General features: G+C 33.4%; 1 protein-coding gene across 2 annotated transcripts in view; it reads right to left on the reverse strand.

Moving 5' to 3' along the window:
* If (integrin subunit alpha inflated) overlaps positions 1 to 25,948 on the reverse strand; it is a 67,316-nt gene that overhangs the window by 35,894 nt on the left and 5,474 nt on the right. For both annotated transcript variants that reach the window (XM_083058400.1, XM_083058397.1), the window contains exons 3-4: positions 12,440 to 12,561; positions 5,252 to 5,370 (exon numbers count right to left, since the gene is read on the reverse strand). In XM_083058400.1, the coding sequence (XP_082914526.1) occupies positions 5,252 to 5,370; positions 12,440 to 12,561 (241 nt within the window). The remainder of the gene's footprint in view (positions 1 to 5,251; positions 5,371 to 12,439; positions 12,562 to 25,948) is intronic.

Genomic DNA, 25,948 nt, shown 5'->3' on the forward strand with positions numbered 1-25,948 from the left:
GTCCCCTCTCTCTTTCTTTCTCTCTGTATTGTTCACCGCATCCACCGAATCTTCTCTTTGCAAATTTAATCGAAACGTCAAGTTAATATAACAAAATTTACGGTATGACAACGAGATGACCACGAATCTCAAATTCGTTAACCATGAAGAATTGATTATAAATAATTGCACATCTATATAAGACATTTTTTTATCAAATTTTTTAAAAGACAATAATCATTTTTAATAATATCATGAGGAAAAAATAACAAAATATTTCACTATGTATTGGTTAAATTGACTTCAGCTGCTACGATACTTTTCAATCAGTTAAATCGAGGATGAGGGAGTAGTTTATTCGCTATAAAGTGTATCGTCTATACATCTTGCATCGAATAATAACAAACTGCACCTTCGCTTTATTTAGATAGAGAGAGAGTACGCCGGAGAAAGGTCCGAAACGCGAAACATCTGTTAGCAATCGAGAGTCGCATCTTTGAAATGTCGGCAGATCGCGAGAGAAAGAGAGAGACGAGGGGATGCGATGAAAAAAACAGATTAAGAAGTGCCGTTGAATTGCGGTAAAAAAAAGGACGATGCGTCTGCACCAAGGATGCGCGAAAAGGAGGAATGCGTCAGTGGTGAAAGGTCCGCCCCGGGAGAGAGGCCGGTCTTATATATTCGCGCGAATATTGCTCTTGCCAACTTCTACGATGACCAAGAAGATCTAACATTCCGCACGACTTACAAATTATCCCTACGTTGTACGTAGAGGAACGAAAGGGCAACCAGGAAGGGACCTTTCGATGCCGCCCTCGTAAGACCACAAGATCGTTAAATCGCACCGACGCACGAGGAATCGCAAGCATAATGCCAGAGGCGTTTTGGTTTATTATATGCAGATCCTAGTTTATCAGAGAGAGATTAATTGTAAAATGTACTAAAATATGAATCCTGATTATATATCAAATGAAAGTTAGATTTATTAGATTGACGTTTATATTCCTCTTGTGATTGACTTGATATGATATTATAACGATATAATAAGTCATTTGAATCTTTAAAATTTAGACCTTTATCGCAAGGTCTAGACCGTGACTTCCTAAAGTGATAAAACGTTGTTGCATAAAACTTAAAACACCCTCCAGCACCGACGGCGCCTTCGTTCACCTTTCGTGGGCGATCTTTACGCGCGATCTTTTTGTCCCGGGGGGCGATTAATGGCAAAGCCACTCGCCGGTGGTGAGTCGATCGACGACCGAACGCGTGAAATTCGCTGCTAAACATCGAAATGAGCTATTATTCGCCAACGGCGTCCGACAAAGAGCATTAACGAGTTTCTATTCGAAAGTGACAATCGCCCTCAGAGTTCGATCTTTGTCCATTTAGCAATAAAAAAGGTGATGAAAAGCGCGAGAAAGGATATTTGCATGTAATCATATGTAAATGTGTATATCTCAAAAAATGCGACATTTATATATTAGTAGCACTATGTAATTACAATAGTCAATTTAAATGTAAATCATTCTCAAATCATTCTCAAAATCAGTTGTTGTTAAAAGACATATTGCGCACAAAAGAACATATAACACATAATCTTGATTTTTATAGTTGTTCATAAATTTATAAATTCTTATTTTAATTTTCATCATATAAACAAGTTTTCAGATATTTTAATAAATTTATACCACGATTTTTTAATGATAATATTATATATTTAAAATAAAAAATATATTTTGATTTGTGATATTAAATGGTATTATTTGATTTGTTATTATGTTTGTTAACAATCGCGATAGATTTATTGTGATGAAAGTCACAATTTTAAATCATTATTGTGACTTTGATCACAATAAATCTTTCATTACAAAGATCGGGTTAAGTTAGACACAAATTTATATGTTCAAACTCGTGTCTGATTTTCGAAAGGCACTGAACTCAAAGCCGGCAAACGTCAACCATGCGTGACGGGAATATAATGCAACGCATCGACACATTGTTTTAACACCGTAGATAGGCGCATTGAAGTCTCTGTATACGATATCGCATATGCGACTCACGCACGCATCTCCGGTCGTAAAAGAAGACACTCGACTTCCATCGGCTGTAATTTTTTCTAATGGACGAGCAAGCTAATCACTCTCATAAATCAGACTTTATCAGACCTTTATGAATATCATTCCCTTTTTGCAGAAATTGAATTAAAAGTTTCTTTCTAGGAATAAAATTTATATAATAGTTTTTTTTTCTCAATTAATAAGCGCTTCACTTCACTGAATGAATCATCTATTTTTTACTATCATTCTTTTTCTATTTTAATTATATACACAGTGCACGATTTTTATACATCACATATGTATCACTAATTTTATTGAATAAATTTTATCGTAAAAAATCAAATATTTTACGAAAAAAATAAGAGAGGAGAGTATCGAAAGAACGAAGAATTTAAGTTTTTTTCAGTAGTAATTACTTAGCTTTCATTTGTAGATTATAAAGGAGACAAAGAGATATGGAGAAAACGAGGAAGAGCAATCGCGAAAAAAGCGTTTAATATATAGGGAACGTGCGTTCTCGCATTTTGGATTTTATCGTAAAAAATTTAAATATTTTACGAAAAAAAATAAGAGAGGAGAGTATCGAAAGAACGAAGAATTTAAGTTTTCTGCCTCAGTAGTAATTACTTAGTTTTAATTTGTAGATTATAAAGAAAACAAAGAGATATGGAGAAAACGAGGAAGAGCAATCGCGAAAAAAGCGTTTACTATAGGGAACGTGCGTCCTCGCATTCTGGAGTAAGTAGATAATTTCGGAATAATGTCGGCGCGTCAGGGAAGGATGGGAATGTCGTTGATGGGATAGCGTGCAGCGACGTTTCGTTATGTGAAAATTACGCGAGCATGAGAACGATAATCGTCGCTAATACGCCTCTCACATACGAATGCGGCCTTATTTATGGCTTGCCTCCTCCTTCATCGTTCATCGTAAGGTCCCGATTCATTCCGACTGACTGTATCAAATTTCCTCGAAAACTACCTAGTCATTCACGTATCATTTTTAATCGGGCAATCACTTAGAATTACTTAACGTTATAAATGATCTGGACACAAATAGTCAACATAACATTCTGCGATCTGATAAAAAAATCCGATAAGTTTAATGAATGCTTCTATATCTTTATAAAAATTCTTTAATCTATGAATATGTAAAATAATAAATATAAAAAATATAATATTAAATAAAGAGAAAGAGAGAAAGAGATGAACTAAATATTAATATTAAAATAAATAAATAAAATAAACACTTTTAAAATCTTTTCGAACCATAATAATAATGTATACATAATCATAGATATATTAAAGATGCAGATAGAATATAAATATAAAAACAAACTATAAACAATGCGATATTTAAAAATATTTATATGACAGATCAATTTTGACAATTAGAAAAAATTTACAGAAAATAATATAACATAATTATAAGACAATATAAATGATGCAATACGAAATTAATTATTCACCCTAAAAAATGTCTGTTGTACTAAATCGTCGTGAAACGTAAATTCTTCCGTCCGTCTGTGTATTTTGCGAACGCCGCTTCCTGGCTTACCCTTTTTCCCCGCTTATTCGTTCAATCTTCGCATCTGCCATCATAGCGGCCACCGCAGCCGCGCGTGATGAGCATACGCACATGCGTGAGTCTCCTGCGCGCGTAAGCGCAGCGCACATAAAGATAGATAAGGACGGCTCATACATCATAGGGACCGCCGTACGATTTGGGGGAAGGGGGAGAAAAGAGAAAAAAAGGACCCAGGACTTCTCTCCGGGAAGAGCAGAGATCTTCGCGCTAGATTGGAGTATATCCTTTGGTTGTGTGCCGCGCGGGAAATCCATTGCAAGAAACGCATCTAAGCGAGGGCGAAGCCGGGCGTTACATTGCAAACGTGCCGGATCGACATAACGGAGCTCCGCACGCACTCTGAATTGGAAATCTGCGTGGAAGTTACGGATCGGACGGATAATGACTTTAACACGTATCGCAGATGGTGAGTGTTGATGAGATAACAGGGGAACGCCGCCGAAAAGGACTCTTTGTGACGCGACTGAATATAAAGATCGTAATTTTATATCCGAGAAAAAAAATAACGCATTTTGATATTTTGACGTATCGTTATAATTAAATATATAAATAAGCCTTTAATATTTTATTTATATATTTGTAGATAGATTTGGATTATTTTTCATTTTATATTTATAAATGAAAAATAGAAATTAATATACTTGATATACGAATTTATTTTTAGCACACTATATATTAGTGCACAGTAATTGTAAATTGAAAGACTTTTCAACAATTATGATATAAGCGGTTCTTAATAGTGCGATAAATACTTCTTGATTCCCTCTAATTATTATCGTGTAATTCAATTGTTTCATTAAAAATAAATAACTTGACTTCTGTGCTAATTTGACTCGCTCGCGAGACGTCTCTACGTCACAAACGAAACGAGGAACGCGCCGGGAATTCGTTTGTTTTCGAACCCTGAAATAGAAGCTGTGGCCTTCTGGGAACACACGTTTGTAATCTCTTAGAAGATCTATTCGAAACTCTAGTTATAAATCTTATAAATATTCAAATCAAATCAATATATTAAAATTTTAAAAAAAACATTGCAACGAACGATCTCTTCATTGCTTGCTTTTTTATATTTTTTAAAAATATTCTTATCTTTTTGTTTTGAAAGTCCCTCTTGAGAAAGAGAGATTGAGATCCCCTAGATTTCAACTAGATACCTATCGTTTATTTTCATTGGCACATATCGTTTATTTCATTAAACTTCCATAACGCGTCCTGAGATTTCTACGAATCATAAACACGACGCATACATATACAGCTAAAAAAAGTTAATATTTCCGCTGAAATAATAATCTCTCGCATTAAAAATTAATGTAATCTTTTATTATTATTTTATCCCCCCATATATATTATCTCTGTAGAGAAAGAACGAAGCATTTTAAATTAGGCATAGCACGTTAATGATTGCTATAGTTAAAATTTGTGCCAACGGAGTATGTCAATTGAATATAAGTCGATTCATTAATCGGAAATCCAATGTTACATTATGGATTTTCGTAATTAATTAGCGTTGCTACGTTTAGCAATCGCACGTCAAAGAATTATTATTTGTTAATGAAGAACGGTGTTAACGTTTTCTTCCGGTTAAAGTGTAAATCAATTTGCATTTCAATATCGGAGAAGTTGTACTTACCAGAATCGGACCTCCATCCTTGTTAGAGGCTGAGACCGTGGCGCCGAACCACTGCAATGTCTTATTGTCGACCTGATTCAAACCACTAACCACATTAGGATTTCTGACGTGATTGTGTCCTGCGACAAAAAAAAAAGATTTTTTGATCTTAAAATAATTTACTTGAAAATTGAGTTGTATATAAAATAATTTTTCTATATATAAAAATTTTAATGAGATATAATCAATATTTAAAGTAAAGTATCGCGTTTGTAGAAAATTAATTGAAAGAATTTATAAAATTTATTATTAGAAAGATAAATAAATAAATTGTACCCCCCCCTTTTTTCATTCTATAAAATATTAAAGTGTTTAGTGTAATGTGTTTATTTATATATATTATTTATAATATACTGAAAATAAAGAGAAACGCGATTACTCTCAAATCCACCCGATTTACTCAGAGCAATTAATCAGAAAGCGTATCGGCAATAGGTTATAGGAATTAGTACCTAATTATCCTGTCAGGTAGTCACTTAACTGGAAGTAACCTAATATGTCGTTGGATGAGATGAAGCGAACACGGTGAAACGGAATAGTATGAAATGGCAAGGACGAGTCTCACTGACTTTACAGCTGGTAATCCCACTGTAGAGATAATTCCGTTCGAACTCGCAACCTTCGTGATATTCATCATATCAAAGGTACCATTTGTGGAGGGTAATTTATAGAAGAATATGCCCAACCACGCGATAGCAGATGAGTATAGAATGATCGATTCGTGAATTGCGTTTTTTACTGGATCTCTATTATCCTTCATCTCATCGTTGAAAAAGATTTCCAATAGAAATACATTGACTAAATATGCACAGAAATTCGATTTATTCGCGCAATAAGAGTGTGCGAACTTGGATCACAAATACATCGAAAATGAAAAGGATTATTGTTCTATAATTTCAGAAGACAAAAAACAATTTTCGCATTTTATATTTATAAATAATAATACGAACAAAATGTGTCTATATTGTGAAAATAAATTAGGAATCTTACTGGAATAATACTGTTTCACAGACTATTCTTTAACTCTAATTCAATAAAACAAATAATTCAACAACATCACGTAAGATCGACCTTGTAATTATCGTTCGATGATCTCGAGAAAAGAGGCGCGGACAGGTGTTACAACGAAGAAACTTTAAGTGCGCCCTGCATTTTTCTTCGATCGTCGATTTTACGAACTGAGTTAACCCGTTAGTCCGTATCGGTCGACTTTACTCCTTAAAGGGAAGTTGTCCTTCGCTTCTCAACCCTTACCGGTTTGTCATGACTGGGAGAAGCGCAGAGACAGAATGATTCCAGTACAATCTCGGCTACCAGAATTAATTCTATCGAGATTATCTTCACAGTGTGACATACATTTTCTATTTTTAATAAAAAACTATATTTATACTTTATAAATATAAACTCCTCCCAAGACCCTTAATATATTATAATTTCATATAAATGAAATAAATTAAAACATCTCATTATAATTTGATAATATTTTACATAAAAGAATTATGTGCCTTTTGGCTTTTCATTAGAAAGCTAATGACAAGATAATCAGATGGTCGCGAGTGTCAAGAAAAACATTTCGGATCTTTAGAAATTGGTTCTTCACGCGGCCGAACCTTCCAAGAGCTAAGGCAGAACAGCCTTACGGTTTTCTGTATTAGGTATCGTTTGTTTCTTGCAGAGAGATGGTTCTCAGTATTTCCAGACAGTCTGACACTCGGTGTACGACGAAAGTCAAGTTCCTCGAGACGACATTTTCGCTCGAGTGGCCGAAGAGTGAGTGACCTCGAAGATCTGCACGAGATCTCTTCCTTGTACGCAGGTAGAATCAGTGATATGCGATCGAAAAGATCGTTTGACAATGCGACATACCGCGGGTGGAGTAGCGAGATACATCGAATAAGAATCGAAAGTCAGATGTCCGTCTTAAAGCATTTGTTGGCATCTTGTTTTGAAAATTTAAAGTTTTAGCAACAGCTTTCTTTGCATTTGCCAATAATTCCATAATTTTTGATACTTTAAGGATAAAGTATGCTATATCGACGAGATAAAAAATTTATTTAAAAAACAAATACCAAAATTATTAATAAAATATACTACGAATTATTTGAGAACATTAGGATTTTAGAAATAGTTCATATTTCATTTGAAAATAAAATGCCAATTTCGTAGGAGTAAACGAGATTTCGTATGGTCATATCAGATTTCGGTTCGATTTTTTTTATTACAATGCTTCTCGTGATCGTGTATATATCATTGATAATTAATTTAAAAGATATTTATTAATGAAAAATCTAATTATAAAATTTTGTAAGTATAAAAAGATAAAACCTCCAAAAATAGATGCGTTTTTAAACAATTTTTTAAACCCTAAAAAATGCATGCGGAAAGTATAAAAATCCAACTACAGTTTTCTGTAGTTATATATAGAATAAATCGGCTAAAGTTAGACATCCTGTACAAGTTGTAGCAAATCATTCGTCAAAGTAATAATAATATTGTTCTCGTTGAGGCTCCATCTTGAAACTAGGCGATGACTATTTTCGAGAACTACTCCATTCGCAAGGTTTCAACACTGTAAATCCGGATGCTGGTTAAGCTATATCACTATTTTAAACCGTGACAGTAACACAAACTTTCAAAAGAAAAGCGACGTTTTCGAAGGACGAATATGATTTTACGTAATTTTTTCTCGATCCCGATATTGAACATCATTATTTTGATAACAGCAGTCTATATAAAAACGCTCTTAATAGTTCTGTAGAGAGGAAAAATATGCAGTTTATATAAATATCCAGTTTCATATAATATCTAGTTATTTATATAAATATGCAATTTATATCAATATAAATTAATGTAAAAAAACTTTGAATAAGCAATTTATGTTTCAACAAACATATACATAAATATGTTAATTCATCGATTAAATAATTGCTAATCACCGTTAAATATAAATATTAAAAAAAACATACATTTAAACAACGCTCTTTTAGTTTCAACAATTACGCAAATAGTAACGGGATGTATGTTGAAGTTATTGGAGATCAATTATCGCGATTAGCGAAGGCAGTAAAGCAATCTTTCGACGATATCGTGAGTGACTATCGCGAGAAAGTCCAGTCTGGTGTGACGATGCTTATGTATGCACATGCAAAAGGCGAGAAATAATCGAGATGTTTTCATTCGCGCACCAAGAATTGATGACGACAGAGTAGAAACAGCCGCCTACGACTACCGGGTACGATCCTAATTGGACAAGGATCGAGGGACGATAGAGCATACGTTCGAACTAATTATCGATCAAAGCGAAATATTTATCCGCTGATGTAGTCGGCCATGGAACAGGAGAGGTGAATGGGACTAATTGGATGTACAACTCGAAATCTTGTATGCGCAAGTCGGACGAAAACGTTTTCTCAAGTAGAACAACGCGACTTAAAGGGAAACGCGAAGAAAGAGAAAAACATTAACTGAAAGACCAGAGGAAGCTGGTCCCGTGTTTGCATTGAAATAAGATCTCCGCGTGAATGCAAATCGATGAAATTGGAAATAAAACAGAAATAGATTTGGAAAGTAATGACACAATTTTACACATGAATAATTCAATTATATTGATTTTTGTTAATTAGCTATATCATATGCGTATGAGCAGTCGATCGATTCATTAAATCTTGAGATCTATTAATCAAATTTATTTTGTTAATTTTGCAAACTTTGTGAAATAAGTACATAGTGACTAATATATAAAATCTATAAATATATATAATATTTATCATGATAAAATAATATAATATTTAAGTATTGAGTGAGTTGAATATATTTTTATAATGTACTTTGCAAAATCTTTAAAAAAAATGTAATTCTGATAAAATAATTTCGTCAATTTGAAAAAGATTGCAGAAGAAATAATCATCTAAAAAATTATCTAAGACACAAATGGAACGATAGATGTTGGGAACATCATATATTTCTCGCAAAATATAGCCACAAGCCATCACGACTTAACTATCCACGCATTCTATCCTCTCGATTATGCGCGAACGCATTGAAAAGGAAGAGATATATCTCCATACGTTTTGATCCTTTGCTCCTTTTGGTTCCGATCTCGTATTGCGAATTGATCTCGCTCACGCGCGCTCCATTTGTTGGATAATATAACGTGAAATCTCAACGATATCGATTCGGTCGCGTGATTTCCTGCCGATCACGTTCGATCAATGCGGTCAATTTTGCTTTCTCGTGAACGAATCCATAATCGGCATCGGTATTATATTGCCTGCGCGAGAAAGAGTCGGTCGAAATCGCGAATCGCCATTGAGATACGGTGGTGTTACGAAGTGTGTAACCGCGTCTAATTCGCCTCGCGAGTTTATTCCGCTAATTTACATTAGCGCGTTCGATTCACGCACGTATTTACGAGCGGCGCGAAAGATTACATCGGGCGCGCGCGCGATGCGGATAATATTTTTAACCCTCTCGCTTTTACAGGAGAACTTTATGAGTTCCGGCGGTGTACGTACTTTAAACGCGGTCATTCTAATTGGTGCGCGAGCGCGGTACTTGTCCGCTAGAATTAATGCAACGTTTCCTTCCCAGATTTATAAACTGAGTGCTATGAACACCAGAAAGCAGCCGGAGGTCTCTTATTGTTAGATAGAAAGCGCGAGTTTACAGTGTTAATCGAATTCGTTAGAGATATTTTCCGCACGACATTTGAATAATTTTATATTAAGATATGGAGCTCAAGTAATCAACTTGCATGTGCATGTGATTTCTGTTAAGTTAAAAAAGATTATCTGTCATTTAAAAATCAAAATATTATACGACAAAAGAAACCTATACTTTATAATGATTTTCAAATTAGTCGATGTGCTGAAGCTACAAAAATTTCAACTAAATTTATTATATACGCATCACGAAACAATATAATTTATTCTAACAAATAAGATTACGATATTTTATAGGAGAAATGTAGTTCACTTAATTACAGATTGTTTGATTCAATATTATCATCGCTAACATTAGATAATTTCTTAATAAAGCATATGCAATTTATGTGAACGCGATTTAGGGCTCTTCTTATTCCTAATGTAAAATTAATGGCATAAACTAGGCATAATAAATCATGCTTGGTCAGTGTGCAACGTCACGTGCAGCAATTGCCAAGCATCGAAATATGGTAGGGTCAACGACAGGGTGGGTGTATTGGCACTAACTAAGAATAGCGCGTTCTCTGTAACCAGTTTGTCGGTTACTTCTTGAGATTATGAAGCTGCTGCTTATGGCGCTCCGACAGCTAAAGGGAGATAGAATGTGGGTCAACTGTTTCACAGGACAGTCTGGAGAACGTGAGGTGAAAATATTTTGTATTTATATCTTTCAACACCATTAATAAGTCTACAGGTCTAAATATATCATCATTTAAAAATGCTTCATTAATCCTAAAAAGATGCAACAGATATCAATAATCTCTCTATCTCAAACTCAATAAATTAATTTTGTTTTATATAACGTTAATAAAGAGTAAAAAAAGTATTAGTAATATTAATAAAGTTATTTAAATTAAAATTGATAATTTAATTTCTTAAATTTACAATACATAGAAATAAATTCTATCAATTATTTCAACTTTATATTTATTTCAATTTTAAATTTAATTTTAATTTTTCTCGTCAATATCATCTTATATTCAATCAGCAATAATTGAGTCACTCTAATAAGATAATTGATTCATTCTTACATATATGTATATTTATAAAAATCTCTGAGAAAAATCTCTGAAAAAATCTAAATAGAGTGATAAATAGCTAATTATCTAATTGATGCGATTAACTGCATAGTAGATAGTTACACTGTGTGTAAAAAACGGATGTTCGGATCTTCCGGAACGACCGGAAATGTCAGTTCGCGCGCTCTAAAACACGCAATAGTGACGGGATTGTCGAAACACTTGTATCCGTGTGAAAAAGCGCGCAACTTTAATTGCAGGAAAGTAGCGCGTCTAAAAGAACGAAACGCCATTATTTGCATCCTCAAGGCGTCTAAGTTATGCAAATACATGTCGCATTCGTTGTATTCAAGGAATTTCTTGAAATTGTAATAAACCCGAAGACACACGATTGATACATAATAATGTTGTGATATAATAATTGTTTTTAATTTATAACAAGAAACAAAAAATCTGATTTTTACTTTTAGGATTATAAATATTTAACTATATATATAATAGAAAAATACTACATTTTATAAAAATATATTTATTATATATTAAGCTAGAAATTCTAAATTAAATTATACAACGTTGCGTTAATTTTAGATCGCGAATCACGAACGAACGTTTCATATTATAATTGTCTTCATCGATTTTTCTCCAGAGTGTCAACGAGCTCGCGACATTAAAGACTCGATGGTTATGATTCCGAATCCGCGACACTCAATTAGTTACTCAACGTATCGCTAATTATATCACATGCATATGAAATTCTGCCAATTATGTTACTCTACAAACGCATTAGCGTTTCAACGAAGCCAATCAAGTTGACGTAAAGATTTAAATTAGCTCTAGATTAATAGATGCGAATTTTCACAAAATGAGAGTTCACACATTCCTAAATTTATTCGGTCAATATTTATTTGTGTGGGTATATCTTTATTAACTTTGTACTGTTTTCAAATAGAAAGATGGATCTGTCAATAATAAAAGCGTGTGCATATGATTACGTGTGACATCCGCAAATTACCATTGCTTTCAATGTTTTAACATTTAATGGCAAATTAATGCGTAAAATATATTTGAGATTTTAAAATAAAAAGAGTTTCTCTATTTTGTCTTAAATTTCTTCGAAAAATTCCGTCATTTTTATTAAAATTTTTATCAATTATTAAAATGTGATTAACAATTAATATAAATATATTAATTCATACTTTAGATCTTAATTGAATATTATGTTTATATTATGCAAAGATTGATATGATATGCATCGCTATGCATTGTGTATTTGTGTAATTAAATTTTTGAGCCTTAAAGAGATTATACCAAATTATAATTAGCATCTATGGGATCTTTAGAAATCTTAATCAGCTGATAGTGCCGCATTAGTGTGTCATCTGTGTGCAAAAGTTAAAATAATCCTAATAAATGATAATCTTTCTTACCTTTATCGTCGAAGTGGATTATGTTGCACCTATCGTCTGCTGCGATATCGCATTTATAGACTGCGCCTCCTCGATAGACGCCGGCTTGTGCAGTTTCGGCTTCGGGTGCGCCCACGACTGCCCTAAAAAAAAAATAAGTAGGACGCTGTCAGCGAAATCGAATGCTAAAAAAAGATCATGCTACAGTTAGCTTCGATTATACTCGGGACCAATTGCGCGATTGTCTCATAAAGGCGATCATCTTTGATAGATGATCGTCTAAGCGTCGAGGTCGTATCATTTGTGTCGATTTAATGTTACTCGATAAGCATGCATATGTAATACGTCCGTATATCCGAAATTGAGGTCAATGATCATGGACTATTTCGAGCAATGGCACAAGATCTGGTAGTAAGATCTAACTAATGGACGATGAATTATGTTCGACGTGAACAGCTTTCGCTGTCAAAATCTCAGGTACAACCGTCAGTAATCATTGAGACATCAAGAACTGCCAATTACGTTCTGAACTAGGCAATACTATATTCGAGGAGTCATCGCACCGCATTTATCTCTCGTATAATTTTATTTTCTCTGCCGTAAAGAAAGCACTATAATCTGGATTATTCCTGGCCTCGCAACCTCGTATCACTAATAGACTTTCTTTCAATGCTTTGTTCGTTATATCGATTCTCTTTAAACCTTTTTCTTGCTTTTTTATTATCTCTTCTTTTACTTATATCAACTGTTATTTCGTCACAAGAGAAAAGAAAGATTGCAATTGATTTATTCTCTTTATCATATAATTTTTTTCACAAAACACATATCTCTAATTAATTGAAATAAACGGCATTATTTTAAGCGCATGTTTGTAATGTGTTTTAAACACAAACGACGATAAAATATCCAATAAGAAATAATAGCGAGGAATGATGTGAATGATGGCTATAGAATCGCAGGCATTGACTCATAACTCATTTGCGGAGAAAATTGCAACGTGTCGTGATTACCTAAAATACATTTTTCGAGATCTTTTTTGTGCACAATACTTTATTAATGCAACTTTTATTAAGCATAATTAATATTAATGGCGATGCGTTGGGTGTTAAGTAACGCGATTAAACGCGAAAAAGATGCGACGAAATAACGACGGTCCGACATCTTCAATTACCTTAATGACGACCGCTTTGCGTGTGCAAACTGGCTATTATCGTTATTAAACGGAAGACCGCTTTTTTTTACGCAAGTGCCTCTCCCACGAATTCGGTGGGATCGCCGATATTAGAATAATTGGGAGTAGATATCCGAAGCCTAATTTATTATCCGCTGCCAATTTATTGTCCGTGTGCGCGAGAATCGATTCGCCGATGCGGCCCAGAGAGACGAAAATAAAATGCGCGATGTGACCAGGAAAATTAAATAGCGCTCTCCGACAATTTAAAAATAGGATGGTGTAAGACAATCGATCGTGTAATTATCTCCGAAAGGCGTGTCAGCCACGAAAGAGAGTATCGGTATTACCCTGACCTATGAAGTAAATAATTTTGTTCACGTTGGAGAATATTCATATATTCGTATTGCGTATTTTTTACTTCGAATTTTTCTCCTTCATCTCCCGATATTTGATGAAGATGAAATATTATGTCAAATACAAAATATATTTCAAAAAAAAGATTTTAAAAATTGAGCAAAAAAGTACGCACGGTATTGTTGAAAATATATATCTCACTTCGAATGAAACAGAAAATGTGTAGCTTATTTAAGTTGCATTAATACTCGATTGCATCTTAAATTCTCCAATAATATTTTCTACAAGCAAATTCTGCGGAAGATATTGATGGGTAAAGCTTTTCGCGGATATTGCCACTTCGTGACAAATGGTATGACTAATGACGTTGCTTTTATCACCTAACATTGTGTCAGACGATTCCGGAATATTAGCTTGACATGAAAAAGGGTAAAAGCTTTCTTCTCACTCGACGGAAATTATCTCATCGACATATTTACACGATGGCATTGATATATCGTTGCTAATCTTGAGATATTACTGCAATATTACGTATTGGGAGAGGGTAAATTATTATTAAATACATCGATAAATAATCAAACTTTGTTGAACTATTAAAACGCGATAAATTCTTTAAATTATAGAACAACATAATGTGATTGTCTTCACACAGCAATCGAATAGACAATAGAAGATAATCCGTGTGTATATATATGATTTAACTCTGATCCAGTGACCTAGCTTCTTAACGTTGCTAATTTAAAGTCTATTAACAACTAAACACGCTCAATGAATGATAACCAACAACTTCGGCCATTCCTTATTCCTCGTCTGATTATTCTAATCTGCGCTGAGGAATTTAATCGGCGATTATTACACCATATCATGCACGCAATTAATATTATTAAGACTTGACCTATGACTGTATTTTTAAATAGGCTTTGATAATCAATTATCATTTAAGCAGCATATTAAAACTCTGCCACATTTAACGTTTCCATAATAAAATTTATTAAATTACTTAAATTTTGCAATTATTCGAATAATATTATTTACAATCGACTCGGAAATCATAACGCAGGAAAAACTCCGCGTCGTAGGTTTTCACCTCGAAACACATGGAAATGCTATTACTTATGGAGTAACCTTGGCACACATCGACTTCTAGGTTGGTGCAACGTGCGTAGGTAAGCGCCACACACATATATAAGTATACACATGGAAAGAGAGACGAACCGATTATACCGCTTACGTAAGCGATTCATAAACGTGCGCTTGACATGTCGTCGAAGTTGCATACCACAATATCAGTCATAGTGAACGGACCGGCCAATAAACCGATATAATTTATTAACAGCTACATTCAAATTGAAATTTATTACGAGAAATAAAGATAAAGAAAAGTTTTTTGCTTTCTCTATCGATCTAACATAATTATCGCGACGCGCGTCATTGTAACTAATAACGAAATACCACAAACAGGTTCTCCTTCGCAACACTAAGCCAAGATAATATATAAATGTTTAATTGAATGAATTTGCGTTCAAGTAAACTAGAGTAATAACTAGAGGTGATAAATAATGATAGTATTCGTAGAAAAGAAACGACTATGAAACTCGTTTCCCTACTATATTGTGCAAGAACAAAAAAAAGTACCATAATAGCAATGGAAGAGATATGTTAATAAGAGATATTACAATATCTCTGGCGCGGATAATTTTCTTAAATATCGCGAATTGAACACAAGCACGATAGGAACTAAAAACGTTATTAAAAAAAACTTTAAATTATTTTATCAATCACACATTCCACTTGCATAGCTAATTGAAAAATATAAAAATCATTAAAAATGTTTAAAGATCACTATAATAATCATTGTCGAATTAATCATTATTTTGCAAATAAATTTTATCTATGTTTTCAATAATTTTTTCCAAATTATAACAATGCGTCATATTATTATTACAATTATAAAATTTAGAAAAATATCGGAAAATAATACACATATATAATTGTGACGTGTGATGGATAGACGTTCTGTGCTACTTTAACGAACGTGGGTCGAACCTGAGGAGATCTTAAGCTTTCGCCCACTCTACTTTTTTGCATTCGTGGAGAACTACAGTCACCGATATGTGACACATGCACGTTAACGAGAATGCAGGGGCGAACCGGTCCCGCAGGATACGGAATCGTCGACTTGTGTCGTCGGGAATTCTCGCGATTCAGAAATATCGATGTAGGTGAGCCAATCATGTGAATAGGTGCGATCAGTGGGCGATCGTGATGGTCTGAGTCAGATTACATGAATATAAGCAACCTGACTGCGTCGAAGAGAAAGTCAAGATTCATTGGTTTTAGTGTCGTTCTAAGGTATCATAGTCTCTTATCGTATCAGTCTCTTTTTATATGCAAATACTCTCTACACATGTGTATGTACATATGCTAATAGTTTTCTCCGCGGATACGAATTATTTTATTTAAAACTTCTCAGTAACCGTTTCACTTTTTTATGAGAAATTTTTTAGTAGGAAAAAATATTAATTTGAAGAGGAAAACAAATCTATGATCATATAATTTAATTTGATTTACTTTATTAAAATATTAATGACACGATATATATATCTGACACTTGAATGCTACCTTAATTCATCATTGGTCACAACAAATTACCTAACATGGTAAAACTGAGCTTATGATCGACCACGTTGAGATCACCAGCGTCGAAAATAGTCCTGCAGCTGCGATCTCGCTATGCACCTGCGGTCTCTCGGTGTTTATCGTCACGCAAATATTTTTCAACGACACAGAAATTCGATGAGTTGGCGATTTTCAAGGCCTCGGCCATAAAACGGAGAACATCTATTCAACCATGTAGGTATAACCGAGCTATTCGATAAAATGGATCACGAAACATTGCGTTAAGAAAATTTCAGTTCCTTGTATATTGATGGATACGATGACAACAGTTCTAGAAATATATCTCTCTGCGCACTTTATACGTTCTATTTACGGTCTATTATAGTTACCGTTATTTTACGGTATAGAAATGTTGATTAGCTATTACTAATGAATAAATATTATCTTTACGAAACACATACGTGTATTTAGAATTTTAGAATTTAAAAGGCACCATTAAATCTTTTATCTTTCCGGATCAAAATATTTTTCATTTTTTCACTGCTGGTTGTTGCTGATTATTATACCAAGCAGCCAAGCACATGATATACAAACAAGTCAAACGAAAAACAGTGGAGTAACTCGATAGTTCCCGTATCGTATGTATATAATGCTTTGCGAGATGCAGCACGTGCAACGTTACACCAGCTATTTTGCATAACTTTCCTGACGAAATCTGCATTAAAAGGCCGCATTTTTTAAAACACATTCGTATTTATCCGTCGCGTATGAATTAGAGAGTGATTTGTCGTCAGGTGTAATTCGAATCTCGCGACCTATCTCTCGGTGTACATATTTTTTATCCGTCTCGTTGTATCGACTTATTACAACACTGATCATACGCGCGTGCATTCGTAATCCCGTATTTGGCAAAATCGGGACAACACCGAGTCGCGCCGTACTTGGTGAATTGCTCAATGCCATCGTCCCGCTTCCACGTGAATCTCATGCTCTTTGATCTCTGAAAAATGTCCTTCTCTTTTGAAAGCGAATCGTGTAGGTACGTATACGTCGTGCGTGCAAGGTGACAAATGTACTTACGTAGGTATATATGCCTTCTATGAGGGCATCGTGAGTGGAATCGCGCTGAAAGTATATGAAAGGCCCGCGATCGGTATTGTCATGTCGCGAGCAGAGCGACGTTATTGTCCGTAAAAGACAGAACGCTATTTTTTCAAAAAAAGATTGAGAACACGTGTATTTTACGTTCGAATCTTTTTAACCTTTTATCTCCGTGAACTTCTTTTTATACACAAGAACCTATTTTTTTTACGTGCAAATCACAGATGAATTATTTATTATTTACAGATAAAGCATCAAAGAATTTATAAAAGAATTCATTCTTCAAGATTTATGAATGTCTATCTTCGAATCAGAGGAATTACTTTAAATATTTACCAATTCTCTCTCTCTGTCTCTCTCTCTCTCCTGAATAAAAAAAAATAAATTTTATTTAATATATTTGGACTACATTTTCTCTACAAAAAATCTTAATTACAAAACAAGAATGTAATTTATAAATTGATTTGTACTATATATGGTTAAATAATTAAGTAATAAATGTTAATTACGAGGTTAATTATAAACTAATTTATTAACTTCATAATTATATTATCTTTGGATAATTAGAAATATTTAATATTTATTTAAAGATACTTTTGTTGATTTCCGAGAGATATTCGCCGGTCGCGAGATTCGAATTACACCTGACGACAAATCACTCTAATTCATACGCGATGGATAAATTAATTTTAATAAAACAAATCACTTTCATGTAATCACGTGCTATTACGATATACCGATATCATGTCGAACGTGTGTTTGACTGGATAACTTCCGTTACAACTATATTACAGCCAAATGGAGATTCGTGTACGAGCATAAAGAATGATGATTGTAATGCAACCTCGGTCCTCAAGCCGGAAATCACGTAACACTTAAAATCCCTTTCCTCTTCCGTAAAGGGAAGTGTCTCTTAAACGCCATCAGAAAATATTATACATAAGATTCGTCTCTTTCTTCACACAAAATGCCGATTATAACTTATTACGATTATTATTTAATGTGTGTTTCCTAATATTAATTTCTCAAATATTTTTCAAAAGCTTTATTATAACATTTATATATTCGCAAAATTTGCCTGGCTTCTCATATGTTTAATTATTATATATTTTTTTTAAATTACGATTAGAGATTCAATGAGAAAATCTGTTTAAATGAAAAAATCAAATATCACTAATATTAGGTGCATAATGTCTCTTTCGCGACTATTACAATTTTTAAAAATTATAATGTTTTATAATTTTTTTAACCGTTTTTATAGTCGTCTTACTTTGTTATAGGTTCTAAATGTAGAATATTTGACAAATTTTGGGAATAAAATACCGTTGATTAAACGTTCAGCGAACTCATACATGGTTCAGCTTCTCCAGGGACGCGTATATGTTAATGAGCCAGCGCGTGCTAAGAAATTTAAACCAAGCGGAATTTTCTTTCAATACGAGGAGGGGGGAATATTCACATGCAATATGCTATGTTATTGCTGAGGATACTAAAAATCAACGTAGAATTCGCGCGGTATATCTGATCCGTGCGAAATTTCGCTTCGTTACGCATCCCTTCGTCGCGAGTATTCGCTTGCATATGTCAATTAAATTTCGTATTTTATTTAGTACTCGGTTCAGATTTTTAGCTTTTACTTATTATTAATATCGTTCATCAAATTAACGTTGTTAATAAATCATTAAATTATTAAAATAATATTTGTCAATTTGGGGGAGGGGGTTGTTATAATAAAAAAATATAATATAATTATGTTATAATTTTAGGATATAGGATATAAAAGTATTTCATACAATATTTAATTAATCATAGATATTTGACTTAAAATTTTTTAAAAAATATTTAAAAATATTATTTCACATAATAAGAAAAATCAATATTAAAAAAAAAAACAAGATTTTAATTATAATTTTTTCTACATGTAATAAAATTTTTCGAACTCCAATTGCGTAAGAAAATTTTTAAAGACATCGTACGCAATGTGTGCGTCGAGGATACGCACAATCAGTCGATGACGTAACGTGAAGAACGGAGGCGTATATCGACGTTGAGTCGCCGCTACTTTATAAGGAGCACCTCCTCACACTAATACCATTCAGCTTTCTCACTGTGGGCAAACCTGTAATCAACCACTCGCATCGAAATCACGCGTATGCGTGAAGCGCGTAATGGTACCGCAATTCCACAGTATAATGTGATCTACGATCGCCTGATTGATAATTTCACTTTCAGCGTCGCGAATTTGTCACTTCTGACAAACACATATTTTATCTTGTGTGTGTCACACTTCTAAAGGAAAAAATTCGCGCATTTTGGACAACGCATAAATAAAATATATTTTTATGACATAATCGTGTGTGTAATTTTATAACATAAAATTATCAAGATAAAATATAGTTAAGTGTAGACATTAAAATCTTTTTAATTTTTTTTCTATATATCTTGAATATAATTATAAATATCTATATTTATTCCAACTTGTTGATGCTGATAACAATATTTAATAATTTTTAAAATTAAGAAAATCATTGGATAAAGACAAATTTTGCCACACCTTCACCGCAGGTAGAAAACGTTCTCTCTCGCGATAGTGAATTTGTTGAATTAATCTTGGTCACGAGATTATCGCGCGAAGTAAATTTGCATTTATTGCCGCTCGGAGCAACCAAACTTTTAGATTTATTAAGTTCTCAATGAATTGAAGGTCATTTGCCCATTTATTACTTGATTGATGTACTTGATAAAAGCAATATTTGGCAAAAGATTTTTTTTCGAGAACGACGGTATGATGTCTGCAAATAAACGTATAAGTGGAAGACATAAGAAAGGTTCTCCTTGCATTGGTCACATTCGAATATACGCAAAGTATTAATTTATGTTTCGCAATTCTCTTAATTGAGAGCAGCTGTGTTTACTTATTTATTTCAATATTATCAAGTTTAAGTTCGAAAATTCCATCGTAAAATATTTATGAATTATATGTAAGAATTTTCTCTTAAAAATTTGATTAAATGATAAAATTTGATAATTTCTTAAAGAATTAAATAACTTTTATTGTTATATACAAAATAATTTTAAAACAACGAAAGAGGATTAAAATCGAATGACTTTAATCTTATTACTCAGTGCACAGTAAATCATCGTTTCATCTTGGGTCGTGATACATTGACCCAATTCTATCGATGTGACACTATTGTTAACGCGATTGCGATTATGTAACTACACTATTGCCGAGATTGCCCGATCGTTTATCTGGTTTGTCGAGTGCTTACTCGATGGAACATACAAGTCGCATGCAAATTAATCTTTCATCAAGAATGATTGGTCAAAAATTGTATATAGTACAATACACATACACAATACACTCACTCGATATAAAATTATTATAATAATAAATTGAAAAGACTGATATATAAATATAAATTCAGATATGTAAAGGGCTAATAAGAGCCAGGCATAGATATTAAACGTAACAAAATTGTTTTTTAAGTTCCTCTTAAATTTATTTTGAATGTTTCCGGTCCTTTGTTTCGATTTGCTGAGGATGATCCAAAGGAAAGACCGAAACGTTCGAAATAATTAAAGAGGAATTTAAAAACAATTTTGTTGCACCTAATATCTGTGCCTGGCTCTTATTAATACTTTTCATACCTGAATTTGTATTTAAATTATTTAAATTATGTCTATTTATTTTACAATTACGTAATTACAAAAATAATGAAACAACAAACTCTTGCCAAAATAATAGAAAATCTCAATTGGAAAGTATCAACATTAAAAAATTGTAGAAAAGCGTCCACTTTAGATTATGTGGTTGAGTGAGAATTATGCTCCGAAGGAACGGAAAAATGGGCTTGCCACAGGAAATATAAATCTCCCGAAGTGGAGACCTGCAAAATGTTTTTCCATGAACTAAACGGACCGCGACACATCTTCTTCAACGAAGAAGGAAACATGTGCCAAGAGCAGTCAATTTTAAAGAACAATGCAGTTTCGAGGGAGTGACACGTTGACGTGCCACGACCATATGGCGAGCAGAACTGACCGCGCGTGCTGCATATCCGGCAGTTTCTATTCTGTCGAAAAAGAACCTTAATGGACATGTGAAATTTTTCATAACACTATTTTTCTTTCTCACAAATACTCATTTTCTCACAAATTCTCACAAAAATAAACTATAAAAGCACTATCGTGCCAAATAAAAGTATTGCATCCGCGTCCAGCCCAATAATTTAAATTTGTATTTCACATTGAGAAAATCTTATTAACTTATAAATAAATATGATGTTTTAGAAGTCGGCCAATAGAGCCAAGCGCGAAAATTAATTTTTAATTTTTCGGAACAGTATCTCTTGGTTTGAGATTACTGAGTTCCATTGATTAATTATTAATTAACCTCGAACTTACAACGGAAAAAATTAAAAATTTATTTTCGCGCTTGGCTCTATTGGCCGACTTCTAAAACATCATATTTATTTATTTATTAATATTCAAAGCCGATTAAAAAATATTTCTTAAGTTATATACTTATTAACTTAGTTACATTTATTCATATCATTTTTACAAAGGTAAAAGTGGCACAGTTGACAAAAGTATAGCACGTAATTAACATTTTCGACCGATAAGTTCAATTTATTTTAATTCTTGCGCTATCGAAGCAGATGATAAAATTCTGCGTTAAGTAATTTCATCACTGTTTTCTTTTTAATTGTACGGTATTTTATCAATTTTTTTTAGCAATTAAGTTTTTTATATTGTCATATCATATATTAATCAGATGGACGCCTCAATTCCGGAGATGACAATCAAAATGATTTACTTAAGATTGAAGTGCCACGGTTCTCTGTGATAATTTTATTGCTTTCTCTTAGTTAAGAAAAGATTTTATATTTATGATCTTTTGAAAATTACGTTGTATTTTCAGTGATGCGAAACCTTTTATGCATAACCATATATGTCCATTACATTAACCGTATTTATTATTCGTGACATATTCGCTTGACTTTGCAGGTACATAGGTGTAATCACATTTGCGATTCCGACTAAATCATGAATCACTCTCGGTAGTGCAAACGTGACAGCGACACACGATACTGACCGCTAATTCAAGTTACTGCCAGCGATCAAATATCGTTCCCCGAGACACCCTGTGTTATCTCTAGAACTATTCAAGTCGGGGGCTACGAATTTTATGCGTTACGAGATGATCCTCGCGTGCCATCGCGATATAACTGTCCGTATTCCGTACGCGTGTATACGGCGCCGTGTTGCACGCGTGCAGACAGGTAAAGGTAACAGGCCCTGAGGCTCTGCCGGCTCTCGTCTGCATAATGACATGGTCTGAGCTTCGGGCACGTGCCTCACGCGATCCTTATTACCTTCTGCTCTTTTCTCTATATCTTTCTTGTTTTTTTCTCGTCAAATCCACACGTTTCCTCCGTTTATTGTCAATTTTCAATAGCGAAAAGAATTAAATAACTTTGTGATCAAGAATTTCTATTTTTTAATTATCATGTTGCAGCCCCAAACAAAAATAAAAAATTGCTGCAGGAAATAATTATCGAAAGAATAAATAATTTCATATAGTTTTTGAAAAATCATATGTTTATGACTATAGTTAAAAACGAATAGTGTGAAAGGTGCGGTTTAGAAATTTATAATTTTTAAATTCTTTTAAACTTTGGCTATTCCATGATGCATCAATGAAGATACAATACAATCATCGTCATATAATATTTATATCAATACCTGACGCTTACCGCAAATTAATAATCAGTTCTAAGGTGTGGTAGGTATGTGTTGAGATAGGTGTTGAATAAAACAAGCCATAAAAGATGAATAAAAGAAAACGGTAAACAGTAATTGAAATTATGAATGTGTGCTCTATACATATACATATATAATTTTAAGATATATAATATATGTATATATATTATATTATATATCTTGAAATTTTTTAATAAAAGCAATAGATGTCTCTTTTAAAAAAAATTTTCCATTTTAAAAAATCATGTGATTATATACTCGATATTTCAGTATCTTCAGACAACTATAGTTTTCAATATAAATTAATTCGATATCGTACGATAATATAAAGCGAGAGGTCAATAATGCCCCCTTATAACGCCTTATATTATAAAATATCACTTATACTTTTTTTATACACGTTCCTATTTCGCGTTTTTACGATAACGATAATATTTCGCACGTTCCATCCGAAAGGTTGTGACACTTTGAGAGAGCTGCCGCTTTAAATCTCCGTTTACAAGAGAGTCACAAGGAGAGACTCACATAATCATCGTATATCATGGCTTTACTGTACCACAAACGACAAACTTTCGCGACAACGCGGTTTAGATGTACGGTATCACACCCGTTAGGAGTGCGACATGATGCAACGACGAATAAATTAATCGAGAAAAATACGGGGAAAAAAAACATAGCCGAATGATACGTTCGATCTGTCTCGACTTTCATTTCGCCAGCCGGAAGTGGCGAGGAAATTGAATCCTCATTTCCTCCTCTGTCCCGACACGCGTCGTAAGCACCGCACTTTTTATGCGAATGTAACGCTATATGCGCTAACAACGTTCGTTGAATGAACCGGCCTGTAACGCATATGAGAATCATCTTTGAAGAAAAAAAAAAAACCGTTTATTACTATAATTTTCCTATACAAGCGTAAAAATAATAATTTAATAGAGATTTAATTAGAAAGAGAGAGAGAAGGAGTATCTGTATTTTTTCGTGATAAATTCTTTTAAATCGTTCTGAAAAATTGCACAATTATCATGTGTATGTTCTCATATATAATATTTATCGTGTTCTCATACAGAGCATCGTCTTGCGTAGAATAATTTATGAAATGGAGCTTGTTGCGAATCGTCGTTAAACGTGTATTTATCATATGGAAGCGGTCGATGATAAGAAGACTACGTTTTCCGGAATATCAAAACGAGAAACATTTTGTCCGATAAGAACGCTTACAAAGGAGAACTAATTTTCCTTTCTAAAGAAATGGTCGATATCCCCGCGTTATTGTGATACGCGTCAATTAGCAATTTCAATCATCGAGGCGAGTAACAATGAGAAACGAGCAACATTGATTCCGTTGTCTTGTACCGAATAGCGCATTACTGTTATCGACATGTTTACTTTGTTCTATAGACATCGCGTCATGAAATCATTCGCATGCATTTCGCCAAGCAATTTCAACATCATCATCTGATATGAAACTTACGATGCATTTAACACTAAGGTCAATCAGTTGTCGTATATCGAGATGCTTTAAGAGAACAACATATTGAATTAAGTACTTTTAAATCTATTTTTTAATTTTTTAAAATAAATTATTTCGAGACATTTTGTATACATATTGTAAGCTATTATATATATAATAAAAATATTATATATATGTATATATATATTTTTTTTATTTTTATAATATTCAGAAATAATATATATTTTTTTTTCTCAAAGTTTGCTCCGTTTAATTTAGATATTATTGTTTGTTAATTAATTAATTAAGATATTATTGTTTCGATTTGTATATTGCACATTGTATTATAGCACTTTGCCTTGCGAGATGTATAATATCAATTCTATATAAGTGCCCAAAGGAAGGGCACAATGACATAATTAAAATACATTATATATAATTAATTTATCATAATCATGCGGTTTCAATCTAGTAATCTAGTAATTGGAGTAACCTTCTACCCGCAGCATTAATTTAATCAGTAATAAGTGATGTGTGGGAAACGACGACCGATATCGCGCCATTCCTGATTTCGCCTTGAACGCTCACGACTACGCTTATCGATGCTCCGAGAGTTTGTTCGTCGAGACTTGGTGTCGTGAAATAATTTCTATATTTAGTACTCGTTCGCAAGCAGGTTTCTATGTATATGATCGACAAATTCGCGAAAACGGACGAGTCATCGAAACGACTCGAGTGAAACGACACGCATGATTCGATCTCTGCTATTTATTCACCTTACTGTGTATGTACGTGCGAGATCGTGACTACGTTCGCCTCTTAAAGACACGATCATACAAATGAATCACACACAATACGTGTTCTGCTATATGTGCTGTGACATTTATACATCTTACTTCAGACTTCCTGGTGCATAGTTTTCGCGATGCATCGTGCTTCGAGCAATTATAGACATATTAAATTTAAGCGAGGGGTGTCTCACTCATCAAAAATTTGTACATGTATTGCGAATTACCGCGAATTTCTTAATAATTCCATGTAATGCGTCGGATAATTCTAAGCA

The sequence above is a fragment of the Prenolepis imparis genome, unplaced genomic scaffold (genome assembly GCF_030444845.1).
Source record: "Prenolepis imparis isolate NDT839.2.m4 unplaced genomic scaffold, iyPreImpa1.0 SCAF_2, whole genome shotgun sequence".
NCBI lineage: Eukaryota > Metazoa > Arthropoda > Insecta > Hymenoptera > Formicidae > Prenolepis > Prenolepis imparis.